Source organism: Scomber japonicus, chromosome 10 (genome assembly GCF_027409825.1).
Source record: "Scomber japonicus isolate fScoJap1 chromosome 10, fScoJap1.pri, whole genome shotgun sequence".
NCBI lineage: Eukaryota > Metazoa > Chordata > Actinopteri > Scombriformes > Scombridae > Scomber > Scomber japonicus.
In genome coordinates, this window is record NC_070587.1 from 12,135,244 (window position 1) to 12,153,145 (window position 17,902).

At 40.6% G+C, this 17,902-nt stretch overlaps 2 protein-coding genes across 3 annotated transcripts in view; both read right to left on the minus strand.

Moving 5' to 3' along the window:
* Positions 1 to 1,081: 1,081 nt before the first annotated feature.
* nradd (neurotrophin receptor associated death domain) lies at positions 1,082 to 8,234 on the minus strand. The gene is made up of 6 exons (XM_053327314.1): positions 8,196 to 8,234; positions 3,948 to 4,080; positions 3,413 to 3,766; positions 2,561 to 2,783; positions 2,302 to 2,444; positions 1,082 to 1,433 (listed from the first exon to the last, which is right to left on the minus strand). The coding sequence occupies exons 1-6, from the start codon at positions 8,232 to 8,234 to the stop codon at positions 1,120 to 1,122; spliced, it is 1,206 nt and encodes a 401-aa protein (XP_053183289.1). The 3' UTR covers positions 1,082 to 1,119.
* A 3,112-nt stretch (positions 8,235 to 11,346) lies between these two features.
* nbeal2 (neurobeachin-like 2) overlaps positions 11,347 to 17,902 on the minus strand; it is a 35,802-nt gene continuing 29,246 nt past the window's right edge. For both annotated transcript variants that reach the window (XM_053326764.1, XM_053326762.1), the window contains exons 43-55: positions 17,706 to 17,815; positions 17,485 to 17,602; positions 17,259 to 17,356; positions 17,056 to 17,169; positions 16,877 to 16,963; positions 16,646 to 16,755; positions 15,871 to 16,043; positions 15,682 to 15,776; positions 15,452 to 15,568; positions 14,030 to 14,191; positions 13,777 to 13,925; positions 13,518 to 13,653; positions 11,347 to 13,312 (exon numbers count right to left, since the gene is read on the minus strand). In XM_053326764.1, coding sequence (XP_053182739.1) covers positions 13,205 to 13,312; positions 13,518 to 13,653; positions 13,777 to 13,925; positions 14,030 to 14,191; positions 15,452 to 15,568; positions 15,682 to 15,776; positions 15,871 to 16,043; positions 16,646 to 16,755; positions 16,877 to 16,963; positions 17,056 to 17,169; positions 17,259 to 17,356; positions 17,485 to 17,602; positions 17,706 to 17,815 — 1,577 coding nt within the window. In that variant the 3' untranslated portion in view covers positions 11,347 to 13,204. The remainder of the gene's footprint in view (positions 13,313 to 13,517; positions 13,654 to 13,776; positions 13,926 to 14,029; positions 14,192 to 15,451; positions 15,569 to 15,681; positions 15,777 to 15,870; positions 16,044 to 16,645; positions 16,756 to 16,876; positions 16,964 to 17,055; positions 17,170 to 17,258; positions 17,357 to 17,484; positions 17,603 to 17,705; positions 17,816 to 17,902) is intronic.

Here is a 17,902-nt window from a genome sequence, read left to right on the forward strand (position 1 = left end):
GGACATATTTTACATTCTTACAACTGTGTATTATTAAATATTGTCATTCATTATCTATTTATACAATAGCCTCCACCTATAGCATGGGTGCCCATAGGAGTTATAGTTTAATAATTAATAAACATATCTACTAACAACTACATTATAGTGTGTTTGAAACTACTTGTAGATGTGTGTATACTGGTTATAAATGCTAAATAGGGGAAGTTTAATGTTACCAAATGATCTAGTGAGTAGCTCCTATATCTACATAAAGTGTTCTTACAAAGAGAGTGGCAACCGCAAGCATAATCAGTATAAATAAGAAGATTTAACCCCCGATTTCTGCTGGAGAAATCTGATCACTTGGCCATGTAAACCCTTAACTGGGTTACGTATGAGTTTTCTTCTTTTTCTTTAAACATGCACATGTGCTATGAAATGATCCCAAATAGAGAAAAGCCACATCATGCTGGAAATCAGTGTAGTTGGAAGAAAGTTTCTCGTTTTGGCAAAAATCAACAGCATTACCAGAGTGGTTTTAGAAAGGCTAAATACATGATGATATAAGCCATCCACATTTGTTTACAATAGCACGTGGAAGTCTGATGGTGATGAATCTGATTACTGTCCGAATGACATAAAATGGTGGTTTTAGAATAATTGCTCTTATGCAACACATGTAAAAAAAAAAAAAAAAAAACATTATTCCGGTTCCTGCTGCCACCCGAATACTCACCGTAACCAGGATTTGTACACATGTAAACAATGCTGTCCCTTGAGCAAGGCATTGAGACTTCCAGAATTGAAGGATGTATGCCACCCAGCATCAGCAGTGAAAGGTGTGTAAGAGGTCCTCTGGTAACTGTTAACACATTTCAGGAGATTCTCTTATATAAATAGCACCATGTGAATTCAAATCTTGACATAAACTGGGGATGAGGAAAGTATTACAAGGTTATTTTTTTGTTCTTTTAGTAAAAACTGAATTATAGGTGTCCAACAAAACAGTGAGAGCTATCAGCGGCACCTTCCAATAGTGAGAGGTGTTGATATCAGAGTGCCTCCCTTGTCATTTCAATGTGAGTCTCCCCTTCTTCACTTTAGTCTGTTAATGTCATATGTGCGTCTGAGGAGCTGTCAGACCACAGAAGTACCCTGCATGGGGCAGTTAAGCGCTGTTACCACATCAGGCCTCTCAATGCGAGCCAGCGCAGAGCACAGCAGTCCCAGTGTGGAGCCTTCTTTCTGGGCCCAGTTAGAGAGGAGTGTGTGAGAGGGGGCCTCTCCACGCCCAAACAGGTCCAGCTGTTCAGTCTCATAGCCCAATGCTGCGCCCAGCTGCCTCCAACCCCGGCCCCCTCCCTCCTGCAGGAGGCGCTCCACCTCCTCCTGTCTGTGGGGGGGTAGGTTGATGTACAGACGAGTGTCCAGCTTGCTATCCCTCTTAGTACCTGTAGAGACACAAACAAAGTAAGTGTCCACTCCACTCATTCAGTGTTATCTACCAAAAATACTAATCACTTAAGTTCTTTTCACTAATACTAATGATATTAATGAGTCTAACAAAACTCCAATTAAATGGCAGATTATAAAAATGTCTTCAGAGGGGGTCATGACATTAGATTAGCTTTCTTGTGGGAAACATTAAGAACTTACCCTGTAAAAGTTTCTTGTAAACAAAAAAAAATATGTTTACAAGTGTTTCTTGCCAAAATACCACTGTGTGAATCCTTGAGGACTAATAAATGTGTTGCATTTCCTTCCTGATAAAAACATTTGCAAAGCTACAGCTGGTGTGAAGTCTGCATTATTTAGAACCATGTTAACTAGCTAGCAGTCACCTTCTTCACAGCTTTTCTTTTTCTTTTGGCACATTGGTGGAAATCTTATTTACATATATGTTAACACAAAAAAAAAAACCCTGCTCCATATAGCACTGCTAGTGGTCGGATACACCACAGGGTACGTGAAAGTTGTAGATAATCATGTTCTGTTTTAAACAGAGGAATTTTATCATTAACATAATATTTATAATATAAAATCCTGTTTCAAAGTTTCTAAAGAGGTAAAAGGACTTCAAAATTATGTCAATAAGTCATGAGCAGTGGATTAATTTTCTTTATTAGTTCTTTTCCCCAATAATCTAAGCAGCTCCTAATTCAGGCATGTTCACGCATTCCAGCACATTTCTGCGTTAAAACAAAGTCTAACTTTGGGGAAAATGTTTTGGTAACCTTGTTAAATTGCCTTCCCCTTCCTGCCTCAAAAGCTTCATTTTTGTGCCTAATGGTAGTTTGAAAGAGCTTGTGTGTACCACACCTTTGCTGGCCTGATTGTCCTGCAGGCTCTGAGAGTCTAGAAAAACACCACTGTCACTTTGGAGCTTTTCTCCCTCCGGAGATGCTCCCAACTCAGCTGCACGGGCCTTGGAGAGAGCCTTCTTCTGTTTACATGATCTCCAGCTGAGAAAAGCAGAGGAGTGTACAATGTCAGCTAAATGATCCACAGTGAGCTATTTTTCACCTAACCACTATTACATCTATTTAAGTATTGGGACCCATTCTTCGTGGGATCTTACCATTTATAAGCAACATAAAGAAGCAAGCCCAGCACCACGGCAGCCAGAACAGAGACATAAGCCAGAATATTGTTGCCATCCTCATCCTGGGGGGTAAACTTGGGTGTTCCAGGAGCAGAACTGGTCTCCCTGCCCTCCATCGAGTCATCTCCACCTGGCCAGAGAGGAGTGCCATGGGGTCCGTCAGTCTCAGCGGGGCGAGACAGAATGTCCAGCCTTTTATCTATTAAGATTGAGAAATGGAGACATGTCAGTGACAGTATCAGTATATCTGTACATATGGATGTCAGAGACACATTTGGTCTACATAAATTATGGCCAGAAATAATTCCACAGAAGCCTGTATGCCTGATTTAATGATAGCATCAGTCACCCTGGTCCTCTGGGGTTTTGAAACCTTTCATTGCCCCCATTTCCAGGCTCTATCTCCCTCCTGTGGTCTGCCTATTTTGGGATCAAACACTACGAGGTACTGTGCCGACCTCTAGGGGTTCACGACATATGGACCCAGCGTGTGTACTGATGACCTTCCTCCTGGAGAGTGAGTGTAGCCATTTGGGAGCAAGCAGACTAGTTGTCAGTGTCAGCAGCCTCCCTTAGCCTGAAAGTTGGGGGGGTAGTTAACCTAAAGACCTGTCAAGCTTACAGCAATTGGTCTATAGCACTTAAGTGGGCTCTTTTTTCTCTTCTCATGTTTCCCATTTGAGTGTTCAGATGAGGTGTGGATGCAGGTGTTGACCACATGTCCTTATATTCTCACAAACCCTCCCACTCCCTTTTAACTTTTCTTTCTATCTTGCACTATAGTGTCCCATGCTTTTTTTGTGTGTGTGTTTCCTCCTTATAACTCACCCATGCAGAGTGTGTCAGAGTTGGGCATGCAGGCTCGGATCTCCACCTCACTGTCAGAGCATATTGTGCAGCTCTGGCAAGGTTTGGTGCTAGCATGCTCCTCAGAGAAGGTTCCTTGGCCACAGATCTGGCACTGTGTGTCTCCCTGTAGCCCGCACTGCTGTGTAGCACCCTCACCACGGGAGCATTTGGAACAAGGCGCGCACAGGCCGTAGTCGCGCATAAAGAAGAAGCCGTTGTCACATTCACATTGTGCATCTTCAGTGGCAGAGCAAGAGGACACAGTGGGGACACTAGGTGGGCACCCGGAGCAGGGGAGGCAAGGGCCAAGGTCTTCAGAGGAAGAAAATGTTCCTGGGATACAGATTAAATAATTAATATCAGTCTGAAAGTCTTCACCTCAAAACAATCAATGGCAATGTAGAGCTGCAGCACCATCTAACATCTTCCAGGCTCTTGGACAGATGACAAAGATAATGATAAGGCAGGTATATGTTCTATATTGGTGGAGTAACATTAGATTATAATTGCTTACCCTGTGGGCATGGTGTGCACTTGGTATCCTCTTTCCCACACTCTACCTCCACTCCAAAACCAGCAGGACACAGACTGCAACACTGGCCTGATTCAGTGTACTGGTTACTGGCACAGGCATCTCCAAAAGTAACCTACAGAAGACAGATGACAGCACTGTGTTTATCATGAAATAATGAAACAAATAACTTGTAAAAGGAATATGTTAAGATTATTTTGACAGTTGCAGGATTCATATTTAACTCTACTTTTAAAAGCAGTAGTTACCACAGAAGAAAGCGAGGCAGGATGGATTGCTTTATCTAGAGAGTTTTCTGTCTTACAGCACATGTGGGAAGGAAATTACACACATCCCATTCCAGTGCAATTAAAGAGGCAGAAAACTGAACTGAAAATGGCCTTTGTTAATCTTTCTGTCTGCCTCAGTTTTCACCCCTTAAAGTGCTCTGAGTCCTTATCTGCAAGTGGGTAATGGAGAGCCCGGCTTGAGTTATGACATGAGGGATAGATCAGACATTCCTAACAGCTTGTGCAGCAGAGTTGGTGCCTGACAGGAGTGGCTGGCTTTAATCAGATGGCTTTGGACGAGTGGAAAGAATAAGACATAAAGGGGTGAGGGAAAACACTCAGAAAAGGAGAAAGGAAGAGGTAAAAAAAAAAAAAGAGCTTCCGCCCTCCCACTCATTCCAAATAAGTGTGAATGACAATGTGTTACTGTGTGTGTGTATTTCTCTGCATCACAAAAAGTGGGGGAGGTATATAAAGGAGACATTTCCAGCCCCAGGCAAGGGTGTCAGTTAACCAAGGCTGCCCAGCATGTGAGTGTCTGTTTGGGTGAGAGGGGGCCTTTGAAGTCACCAAGCCTCGCAGGTGTGTCTATGAAGGTCAGTATTTCACTACTCCCCTTCTCCAGGCTCTGAACAACGGCATCTTAAACATGCACACATTTAAGGGAGATTGGCCTACTCCGCCTGGGGGCTGACAAGAGCAAACAGATGTCTAACAACTAACCTCCTGCAAAGGGGAAAAGTAACAGCTAAACAACCCACTGATGTTTCTCTTTGTCTCTGAAGTCTGCCAAGAAACACAGGCAACATGTGTGAACCTGTAGAGCCTCCAACAAAAAGCCCACCAAAAATACACACACACACACACACACACACACACACACACACACACACACACACTGTGCCATGCCCCGAGTCGCAAAACACTGAAATGTTCCATGCTGATACTATGGCAGGAACAGCTTTGAAACAGGACTCACCTCGTTCCAAAAACAACAGCCAGTTTTACTGCAGCGCTTACAGAGGAGCCCGATGATATCTGAACCCCAGCCGCAGAACCCAGATCAGAGGTATTAAGGTGTAGGGGTGGTAAGGTCCAACAGGCAGGAACCAGTGGGATGTTTAGAGCTGACAGACTGTGACCATAACAGCTTGACCCTCTCCGTGTGACAGATGAAACTCCTCTGTTAACTCTAGCTATTTTTTCAACCATCAATCCATACTTCAATAAATATTTGATGATAGTGGCTCTGTTTTATTTTTATGTCCAGCTTGGCTTTCTGTCATTTTTACAGTGCCTGGTGTGAGTCTGGGCTGGTGTAACTGTGTAAGCCTGCCTGGAGGGCCAACTCCGCTCAGAGCAGGAACTGCCAAAGGTTTGGCACTACACCCAATGGTGCCCAGCGTACTATGAAATATTTAGTCCATGCCCCATCAGAGATGAGATGAAACAGTGATCTATTCAGCAGAGGAATGACTAAGGCATTATCTACTGTATATACAGTATGAAATCATACTATATATGGATAAGTTCTGCAACTAAGTATTATTTTCATTGTTGATTAATCTTCTGATTTCTGGATTAAGATTTTGTCAATAAAATGTAAGTTCACTATCATATATGACAGCTTCAAATTCTAACATTAGACAAGCAGCAACCAGCAAATGTTAATCTTTTTTAAGGAAAAGTGCTAAATTATTATTTTATTATCACAAAATAGATGCTGATTATTTTTTTATTTTTTTCTCCATCAACTCAGCTTTGATTTAATTACTAACAATTACCAAATATTGTGAAACCCTTTACCCTCCTATATTTTCTGTGCAATATGATACTATATTGTATATAGCCAAGCAAAGATTAATTTGCTGAGCATGCACAAAAGAGTATTCAGTCTTATCTGCTGCCTTTGGGGTAGAGAGTTGGAGTGAAGCGGGCTGCAGTTGCTTTTTCCATTTAAGTAAGAAGCTGCAATCTAAAGGGATTCCCCAGTGAGAACAGACAGACCACCGAGGAGTACTGCTTTCAATGGGGCTCTCAACTCCACGGCTGCCGGAGTCACTCAGTCAATGCGGATCTCACACACACACACACACACTCTCACACTCTCACACTCACACACACACACACACTTAATTTAAGCCTTCACTCTACTTAAAACACTTTTTGTGCCCTTTTGAAGTAAGACCACTTCTGAGGCATGCATGCTGGAGTTTTCCACAGTTAATCTCATCTGCGTGAATATAAACACACAATAGGATGCACTCTCGCTCTCTCTCTCTCTCCCTATGAAGACACTGACCCATGAGCGTTCACAATCTGGTGGTGACAACAACAGACAGGTCTTTCAGCAGAGACTGAGGGAAAGTTGCACACCCTATCTGCACTGATTACTGTCATCAGTATACATGGAGCAGAAAGGACAAATTAAAGGACACAAGTGCTTCTTTTTTTCAGTCAGGGAGCTCAACACAAAACTATGATCCTAAATCAAACAAACAAAGTGATCCCTTTAACTATAATCTACAGATTTCCATCTCTCACCAAAGAGTTGCGAAGTGGTTAAATGTGTAAATGATCCTGAAGTCCACCCCCCAAAGAAGTTTGCTTAACTACTTAATGGAAATTCAAATGACTGTGGTAACAAACTAAAGTACCCCCCCTCTCTACTCCACAATCACACACACACACACACACACACACACACACACACACACACACACACACAAACATATACACCACAAACTGGGAGAAAATGATGATAATTGCTTTGCTCCGGATATCCAGACTCCAGCATTACTCAAAGCTAGGCCACTTTTTCACCAGGGATTACTGAAAGCAACCAAACAGTAAACTACAGGCAATGTGACCCATAGAAACTTAAGAGTTAACAGCAGAAAACCTTGAGTTACAATACAATGCAATCACCTTCTGCACTAAATCATCCAGTGAGTAATGAGAAAATCATTTCACAGTGCAAATGTTGACTCTTCAGTGTAATCCGGGCCAAAGAAACAGAGGAGAAAAGCTATCTAAGATTTCAAAAAGAAACCATGTTGATATTACACCCTTATGAAAGGAAAGATACACATCTTTATAAGGGCTGAAGTTTTATCTAAATAGTTTGATCTAACAAAAGTGCTTTGACTCTTAAGGAGCATGTCCAGACAGGACTACAAGCCCCATGGGCTTTTTGTGGTAGATGAGTGTCAAATTATTATCTGCAACTGTGCAAGCAGGGACTTTCTTTTCACACCGATCTTAGTTTAATAATAAGCTATCACACATCACTGAAACTATAATTTGTCCACAAAACACATATTTTATTACTGCGTGGGTGCATCCACTTTGTAAATTGTGTGCTACCCAGTTAGTTTTATGTCCCAGGTTGTTTGTCCCATCCTAGCAGCTGCACAAATGTATCATGTGATTGATAACATGAAAGAGAAAAAAAATGAATTTCCAGTTTTCAGAGTTGATTGCATTAAAGAAAAAAGTTCCAAAATGTTCCAGCGTGAAGAATGGAAGTCTGTGAGTATGTGCAGATGTTCAGTAGAATATGCCACAGTGCAACATGAGGGTGAGAGGCATATTCAAGCAGCAAAATAAGGAGTAGCTTGATGACTCTGTTGTTTCCGTCAGGAGAAAACTGAAAGACCAGATGAGACTAAATCAAAGTGCTCCTTTTACTCTTTCTTTTTTTTGCCAACTACAGAATGAACATATTTACCAACAGGGAATCACAACCTTAATGAAATATGGCTCTATAAGTAATGCAAATCAGCATGTGGGCTAAAACATTACTTCCTTGAGAGACAAGGGTGTAAAATGTACCTCAGTAACATTTAAATGAGCAAGTATGAGTGATGTTGTGAGTATGCAAAAAGAAAGCAGCATGTAATATGTTTTTTTGACAAACATGAAAATCTGTCAAATGTAAATAAAGCAACAATGTTCTTACTTTTAAAAGAAGGAGCGCGCAGATGGTAAAGGCTCTCATTTCTTCAGTCTTCAAAATCCTCCTTGGCTTCGAGCGGGCAGATTTTGTGCGTCTGGCACAACTTTTTTTTTTCAGTCTACAGCCTTCAAAAAGAAAAGTGCCAGTAAAACTCCCAGTTCTCTAAAATATATACGTGTCACAAAAGGCACCAAACTTGTCATAAAACGCGCTGGTTCGGTCAGAGTCCAATAATCAGTTTTTTACGCATGAGAAGAAAGTTTTCAAATGGAGTCTGTGCAGTCCATACTTTATCCAAGTTGCGGCACAGTAGACATATTTGTTTCTTTTAATACATTCCCCGCTGGTAAGTTAACACAAAGTTTCTTCTGTTTCAGCTCGCAGGATGCACGGTTCGCCCGCTCTCCCGCAGCTCTGCAACAGATGAGGCAGGAAAGGCTCCTGCGAGCTCTCCTGGGCCTTTTCTCCACCCATCTCCTCAGCTTTCAAAGTGGCTCTCTGATTGGCTGCATCCCTGCGACGCGCTGGTGGCCAAGATAATGTAATATGGGAGAGAAAGAAACTGACATTGACACTGTGAAAGTTTTTTTTTTCTTAAGTTTTGTCAAATGACTGAATGAAATGATGAATTTTGAAATCGCAGAAAGACACACACACATAATATGTCAAATAAATAAGTAAATAAATAAGATAATTTGGTTAACAAATCTGCTGACATGGTATATTTAATGAAAGCTGCTTGCTCTGACATATAATAATAATATTAAAATTTACTATATGCATGAAAATATTATCAAGCAGTAACAGACAAATATACAAGTGGTGGAATATAACTAATTACAATTACAACAATTTACATTTGATGCCACTTGAAGAATTATGTATTAGTTACTGTAGTTACTACTCATTTAACAAAATTAGGACCTTACATTTAGAAAACATAATTATACATTTATGTAATATGTTGTATTATTTTTTTTAAATCAACAGTATATACATATCTTCAAATAATCAGCTCCACCTTTAATTTTGCTTTAGCAACATTTCCAGTGTAATTCTATTTCTTTATATGATTATTTATTTCATGATGTTTGGTTTATCAATTTGATATTTAACCTTTTATGTTTATATGGTTACATGCTGTAATCATTGCAGGCACCTCAAGGTTTTCTCCAGGAGGACCCACAGGTTCACATGTTAATAGTAATAAGGGCATATAATAATTCTGTATGTTTTAATCTTCCTTCTGTACATCAGTTGTATATTGCTATAGTATTTATAATAGTCAATGGTGAGTGAAAATGTTTTTTTTAATCCCTCTGCAGTTCCTTGGATAAAACCTTTAAGGGGAGGTCTGTGACATTGCACCATTTTACAACCCTACAGGGATACTTGCATAGAGCTGTGATCAGTTGTTATCAGAAACAAAAGAGAGCATGTGAATCAAACAGGATACTCTTCAGGAGAAGTACATGTTTGATCTTCAGCAATTGAAAAGATTAGAAAACCAACACAGGGTAAATTACACACCTTGTAAATTCTAGTGAATGCATCGCAGGGGGGCCCTGAGACTTCAGAGGAAAACAAATGGAGAGATTTCTCAGACACAATACTACTTGCACTTCAAAGCTGGCTGAGGTATGAGAGGAGACAGAGAGGATCTTCTGGCTCTGATAAACTGCAAGCCATATTTTAGTCACATGGTGTCTCTTAAGGGTCATTACACTGCAAAAATGTTCATCTTACCAAGTCACTTTTTAGTATTATTGAGCCCTAAAAGTTCAAAGTAGGTCTTACAAGTGTCTATTATTATTATTATTGTCTTCAACATGTTTTCAATGCAAAGTGTTATTTTTATTATTGCAATCTGTCTTGCCTGATGATGCCAATGCTCACCTCTAGAAATTCTTAAATCAACAAGATTATTATTTGAAACAGGTTGTAACAATCCTATTGCACGGGTAGATTTTTTGTTCAAGTGTTTGAACTACTTGGTGAGATGGAGATTTTTGAAAGGCATTAGAGCAAACATTAAAATGATAAAATAAACACAAGGGTATCAGCAATCAAGACAAATAAACAGTTCATGTCACTTCTCCATTACATTCTTCGCTTGTCTTCATCATCTTGCTGCAGGGAGCGCAGATTCTTTATCTGAGAGGGCAGAGTTCCTCTGTGGTCATACATGATGGGTGGGAACGATAAGGCAGATATAAAGAATTTCAAAATACGTGATCTTGTGGCCCACAGGCCAAGGAGAAATGGACCAGAAAGAGGGGGGGAGGGGGTAGGGGGTAGGGGGGGAGGGCTGAGGTCGTTGACAGAGGCCTGTTTGAGGGTTGTTGCGGTTCTTGGCAAGAACAACTTGAACAACATCAAAATTGCAGCATTTCACGGCAGCTTTCCCCTCAGCCTGCCCTCAGGTCTGGAGAGGTCAGAGCGAGATTGCCAATAACCGAGAGTGAGGTGTCAACCCCTCCCACCATTGTCAATGAGACCACATCAGAGTGACTGTATCCCCCCCACCCCTCCTATTCCACTTCCCTTATTCACCATTCTGTGGTTTGTATTTGACTGGGGGTCTACAGGTTGGTTTTATCACCCCTCCTTACCCAGGGGAATTGTACCCCAGAGGTGTTTATGGGGAGCCTGACAGGATGTTCGGCCCACCAGGAGATCAAAGTCTCCTCTTCAAGTAAAATGTGCTATTGCTCGCTGTGACCTTTTCAACTCTAATAGGGTTAACATCACAGACGCATGCAAGGCTGGGATTACAGTAGAGTAGCTGGATTGAGGAGTTGTGGCAGTGGATCGGTTTCCTTCCTGCTCTGGTTCACGCAAGAATCAGAGCTCATTTTTTAGTAATGGGTGATCATCCTCTGGATATGAGTTGTGGTTTACAGAAAAAAAAGATTCCTGAACATTTGTATGCAGCCATATTAGGGCAATTTCAAGATAATGCCTTGCTACGTTTTTGAATGCAACATGTGCAATGCAAGTGAAACACATAAACATGCAGGCTAAAAAGTGAAATGATCACATTTTCCACCATCATGTTTAAATAACAATCAACACAGGCTGCTTTGTGTTTAAAAAGTAAAGTGTATTTTCAACAATTTCTTTAAAACAGTACAAAGGCTAAATAATAGTGGTTAAAGAGAAATGGATCAAGTCCAAATTCAAGGCAGTGCTGGCCTTAAGGCTTTTGAGTGATTATTTAAGTCTAAATCAGGGCAAGTGAACAACAATTTGTATCAGATACATAATATACAACATGTATTTAAACCTAAGTTTTGTATAGACCCTATTCTGAAAGAAAGTCTATTACAAGCTCAATGGATTAATTCAGAGGCTCTGAGCATCACTGCATAGTTAAGTAAAATATTACATTCATAACATTTAGAGCAAAACAGAGCAGTGTTACATGAATTACAAACTTGATTATCAAATGTGTATTAGAACAGCCGCTTCTGCAAACAATCCTTTATATCAGCAGACGGCTCCAAACGCACTTTAGAAGACACATATATCACACTGTATTACATTAAATGTGACTTTTTAAGACAGCCTGAATATGCTGTATTCATATATTCCCATGTATTGATCAGTACATCTTAAATAATTTATTGTCCACTTGCTTGCACTTTAGTTATTGTGAGTATCATGTACAAACTTTAGGTAATTTGTATGTGTGCAGTATGTTATGAGTATCGCATTTACCCAAATAGTTCCCTTTGTCTCTCTCCCGTCATGACACTGCATAACAACCACTTTGTCCCAACCACAGTAAAAGAAGCTTGGCAGGAAGTGAATTCCTCTGAAGCTCACTCAGAGGTTCTTGGCTCACATGTCTCAGAGTCATTGTGTCTTCAGAGGTTTTCAGCGCCTCACAAACACTACAATACCAATACAGGCAAGCATGTGCATCCAGCCGGCAGTTTACTAAGTTCATTAAAACATCTTATCCACAGCTGAGTCATAGTAGATTAGTACAGTGTGTTTAAAACAGATCAACAGGGATACATCTGACACATAGTGATCTTACATGGAAATGCATGGAATTCAGTGTTTATACATTGCTCCAGACACCAGCTTAAAAAGGCACTTTTTAGATCAAATAAAACAGTTATATAGTCGTGTGTTGAACACCAGTAATAACAAAACAGTTACAGAAGCAACTGTGCATTTATAAAGACATTTACTCCATTGTGTAAAGCAACAGAAGGCTCTCCTCTTGCATTTCGTTGCATCCCAGCTCCACAGTCATAAAAAGTGAACATATTTCACATACTTGACCATTAAAGCAGTTATTGCTTTAATTGTAACAGTTTTACATTTCTCAGAGCCTAAAGGAATGCAGAATTATACACTGTGGTACTGTGGTGCATTTCTGGTGCAAAGACTAGCAAATCCTGACACAGCAGATTACTCTGTGTCTGTCTTTACAAAGTCAACCCTTTTGTGGTATTCAACAGTATTGCAATGTGGAAATCTCGAGCAATGTCTACTGTAGTTTTCAAGTTTCCAGGAGTTTTAAGAAGGTGCCATTGCCAAACAATGGCTTTGGAACATTCAACCGCACAGGGACTGACAAAAAATAAAACAAAGAGTCAAGAACATGGAGCCTGGGGAGTTCACAGCGTTACTTTTCTCTGTGTCTGAGGCTGTGTGTGCATCAGCGTGAGTCACACCCCTGAAATATGACTCACTGAATATAGTCCAACAGCAGTTCACAACCTCAAAGGCTGAGATTCCTCCATCTACAAAACAAGGCCACTCTTTGGAATGATGCTGATTTAAAACAGTGCACAACTGTTAATGAAATACGTAATAAAACAATCAACTCATTTAAGAATAAAAAAAGTGCTCAGTGTATAGTCACTCTCTCAGAGAGATCAGTGGCTGATAAGGATAGTTTCCTAGCTTGTAAAGGAAGGCCATAATGAGTCTGGTGAGCATCTTGGCGGTGCAGCAGTTTCAGAGTTCTCAGAGTTCATCCGCCATTGCTCATCTCATTTGCCAGCATTCTCAGTGGGATTGTACTCAGTTTCACCTGCAGACACCTGAGAGATGCGGCGTGTGGAGCCCCAAAGGCGACGAGGGAATTGTCCTGAGCGAACCTGAGACAAGGAGGGAAAACATGATAATCTTTACTTGAGGGCTAAAGCAGAGATGTTAGTCTAAAGACATGCAATTATCATCAGAAAGCCCTGGTTTAGCATATGATTACCCCTCCCCACATACACATACACACACTCACACATACAATCACACACCACCACCCCACTCCTGCATCTCACAATCACTTCATGTCCTGCTTCTCACCTCCTCTGGCTTCCCTGCCCCCACCACAATTAACTTTCCGTCCTCCAGTCCTACGAGAATGTGGCTGCACTCTTTGGTGACAGACACACTCCTCACAGGGACCTTCAAGGCCAGAGGCGTCACAGCAGCATCCAGGCTGTCAACAAAGAATTAAAGGCTTTACATTTTCCCACAACACCTGCAGACTGTATGAAATGTAGTAATTCCATATACCACGTTTCATTATCATGAGCTCCAGACTATATTGGGGTTCATTTACCTGCATAAATCTCTAATGTGGAGGCTTCCCTTCATGGTGCCCAGGATGATGTATTCAGACACCAAGTGGAGAGCAGTCACTTGCTCCTCCATGGTGACGGAAGACAGCAGACAGCCGTTAACTGAGTAAACATGAATGGAGTACTTGCCCTGAGAATAAACAGAGTTTTAGAATTATATTCAGGCTGAGAAAATTGTTTAAATGTATTTCTTCCTGTGTTTGTATATACACTGTATCGTATGTATTCATGTACCTTCCGATTAGGGCGTTCTTCTAGCGAGGTCTGTACCACAATGTGGCCTTCCATGCCCACCTGTAGCTCTGAGATTTCAGCAGGCACACAGCTGTCACCTGGAGGCCTTAGCGTTCGTAGGAACTGGCCTCGTCTGACAGTGTGCACTATCACCGTCCCGTCCTGACACGGAGTGAAGAGCAGGGGAGGGTCAGTAAGAGACAGTAATGTATGCTTTGTTTTGTTTGTTCCAGATTTTACAGAAGAGTATTGCTTGTTAAAGACACTATGCAATGTAGTCTAAAAATGATGGACTGTACTGTACCTTCTCATATTTTCATAGCAGTTAGATGAACATTGGAAAATTGCTGAAAATCAGTCTGCCAACATTGTGGTTTTCCCTTGGATAATTTTGTTATGTTAAGCTTTCTAAATATGAAACAACCACTGGCTATAAGACGGCAAACTCTTTCCCATTATGCTCATAAAACATGTGTTTCTGGGGTTGTTTCCTATAGCTGGTACAGATTACATTCTCACTTCTAATGAATCACTTCACAGTTTCCTGGGTGAACATTCAAGTAGTATTAACATGCATATTTCTATTTTCATTTGTATTATATTCTTTATTTTATTCTATACTATTAATAATTAATATTTTATGAATATTTATTCAGATTCTTGCTCAGCCGGTATAACACCGAAAAGGGTTATCTCTCTTTGCTGTTTTTTCATTACTGAAAAAATTAATAACTTTGTGTTTTGGACTGTTGGTCATAAAGGAAATATAAAGGTATTTGATTCAGTGTGGACATCTTTCACTATCTTCTCACCTGTTATAAAATATGCTGATTGAATTCATTGAAGAATAAGCTGGTTCACTGATTAAAAAAAAGTGCACATTAGAGGTTTTCAAAGTGAGACTGTGGCTGTCTCCTCAGACCAAGCTTGGAAAAGCTCCCCCCACCACCCTTATGGAATCATTATTATGCTATTTGATCCCAGACTCTCAACAATTGAGCCAAGACCGACTATTATTGCTGTTTGTCATAACATTACATTACTCCAAAGACATAAAAAGTCTGTCTTTAGGCATTTATTAGACTCTGGGAAAGTGGAAAAAACAGTGAAATTCCCCCAAACTACTGTATCCTTGAACTTTGTCTTTCATCAAATCACACATATTTGGCTATTCTATGTCATCTCCTTTTGATAACAAATGTAATGTTTTTTCAATCACTGAGCTTTCCCTGAAACTCTCCTGGGAACGCCCGCTTTGCACCCATAGACTGTATAAAAGAAATGGACGTAACATCCGTGACGTCACCCATTGGTTTGCACCCTGTAAACCTCTGGCCTAAATTATTACTTTGTTTCCTATTCCACCTAGTGTGTTTTGTTAGCAACTTTCCATATGTTTATAGAGTAAGTGACATATCTGACCTTTGACCCTGAGACAGCCATGTCCAGTTCAGTGCTAATGGCTACACAGGTGACTTCCTGGTCATGTCCACAGAGGACCTGCACCGGCCGAGGAGACAAGCCACTGGAGAAGCCACCCTAAAGTAGAAAAAGGAGAATTAATCTTTGAAGATACTAGCTTCCTGTTCTGTACATGTGTACAACCATGTGAGTAGGAAAACATGCCGGCAGAGAGATATGAAGAAGTTTACCTGCTGTAGAACCTGCCACACTATACAGGATGTGTCCCTTGAACCAGAGATGAGGTAGATGCCACAAAGATCCAGAGCCAAGCAAGTGACAACATCTTTATGGAACACATGAAAATACAAATAAATATTCTACAATAATGTGACAAAAGTGAATATATATATGTTGGGAAGTGGACAATAAGAGCTCACCAATGTGCCGGCAGATCCTGCCCACCAGCTTGCCTTTGCCCAGTTGGGTGACGCGGAGACTGCAGTCCCAGTGTCCTCCACTAAACAGCAGACGTCCATCATTGGACACCACCAGGACCTGAGCGCTTATCTCCACGCCAGGAGAGAAAGGTCCGCTCAAGAAACGCTGTGTTCTGCACCACATAGGGGGTTTGTAAAGATTAAAGCAACTTGAAGTGAAATAGCAGACGAGATTTATAATGTGCACATTAAATTATCACGACATCTGCACATTACAACATGTGATATATTGCTCAAATAGTTCTTTTCATGTTTTCTTCAGTGTTTATAACATCCACATACAAGGTCAGTTTAAAATAAGATCTATTCAACTGAATTTCAATTAAACAGGCTTTGAAGCTTCAGAGACAATTGTATAGATGTTATGCTTCTATCCAGCTGTCAGAACCATCTTAAGCATCTTTTGAAATGCTATAAAGATGATGATGTCAAATCTCACTTGGTTGAAGATTTGTGAAAAAAAATATATTTTAGAAAGTCATTAAAAAATTTAGAGAGCCAATTATCACATTTCTGGGAGGTTGCAGTCAACATATTTTACTGACATTAATTCAGTATGTTCAAAATGATGTTTGACATTTGTTAGCACACTCATGAGAAACCTTCCTACTTGTATTTTCAACACATTTTCTCCCAGTGTCTACTATTATATGATTTTTAAATTTTAAAAAATATGTGGGATTCAAATAGTTAATTGCTTGCAGAGGGCACTCACTTTGGATTAGTCATAGAGGGGTCCTTAGTGAAGGTGAAGTAGTTGGCAATGCTCTTGTCATATGGCAGCCAGCTGTGTGTTCCTATTAAACCATTTGAGCCCACAGTCACCTGGAGAGAAAGTGTGATGATAGAAAATAATGAAACATAACCATTTTAAAGGAATGTTTAGTGACATGACTGAGTTTAGTTTTACATTTAACTCCTGTCAAAGTGTCAAGTTGAACCTTACCAGTATATCTGAGCCCTGGATGATGAAGGAGCGAGTCTGGCTCTTTGGTACCACGGCCTGGACCAGAGGAAGGCTGTCACTCACCACCTGAGGCAAACACAAACACACACAATGATGGATTGAGATGGTTGTTGAGGCCATGACAGTAAAGGTTACAGTTGAGAGTACTAAGGTCATACCTCCACAAATGGTCGTAGTTTATTGAGCTGATCAAAGATATTGAGAGGCAGAGTGTCCAGGCGGGCCTGCCGCCTGGCTGCATTCTCAGCTGACATACGAGGAGGGTGAGGCTCCTGTAAGGATGATAGGAACATGATAGTGAAGTTGTACTTTTGAAACACAATTATGTTGCAGAAGCTGTGAATCAGTCTGTCAGTCAAACCTTTAGAAGCTGACAGGGAGTCTGTCCAAAGTTGCTGATGATGCCTTCCAGGGCCTTTCGCTCCGTCTCATTGGCAATTGCATCCAGATCTACTGCACCTGCAAGAGAGCCAATTAATAAGCCAAACACACAAGAACACTTTATTCATTAAACCAGATCATCAAACTGGCATTATTAGCATGTTTCTTCTTTCACTGATCCGAAAGGGTGTTTGCTCTTGATTTACCCTCATAAGTGCAGTAGTAGAAGACATTGAGTGCATCCACTGCCTCTTCTCCTCTCTGCTTGTAGCCAAAGATCAGGTCAATCCACTCATGGAGGTGACTTGACACATGCTCACATTCCTAGGGTTAAACATACAAGCTACTGTAACCTTGAATAGTTGTTTTTATACAGTATATCATAACAGACATTGACAAAATCCCATGTGAGGTTTAAGACACTCACCAGAGCTTTCCTGTGTTTCTTAATGAAGTCTTCTCTTGATGTGGCCCAGCAAGGCAGCAGAACATCCGTCACTGAGTCCTGAGATATCTGCAAATGTCCCAAGTCAAAGCCTACAACAAGATTGCAGCACACATAAATTATGTTTTTATTAAACAAATATTTGTATATTAACAATATACCTTGAAAGCAAAAGGACA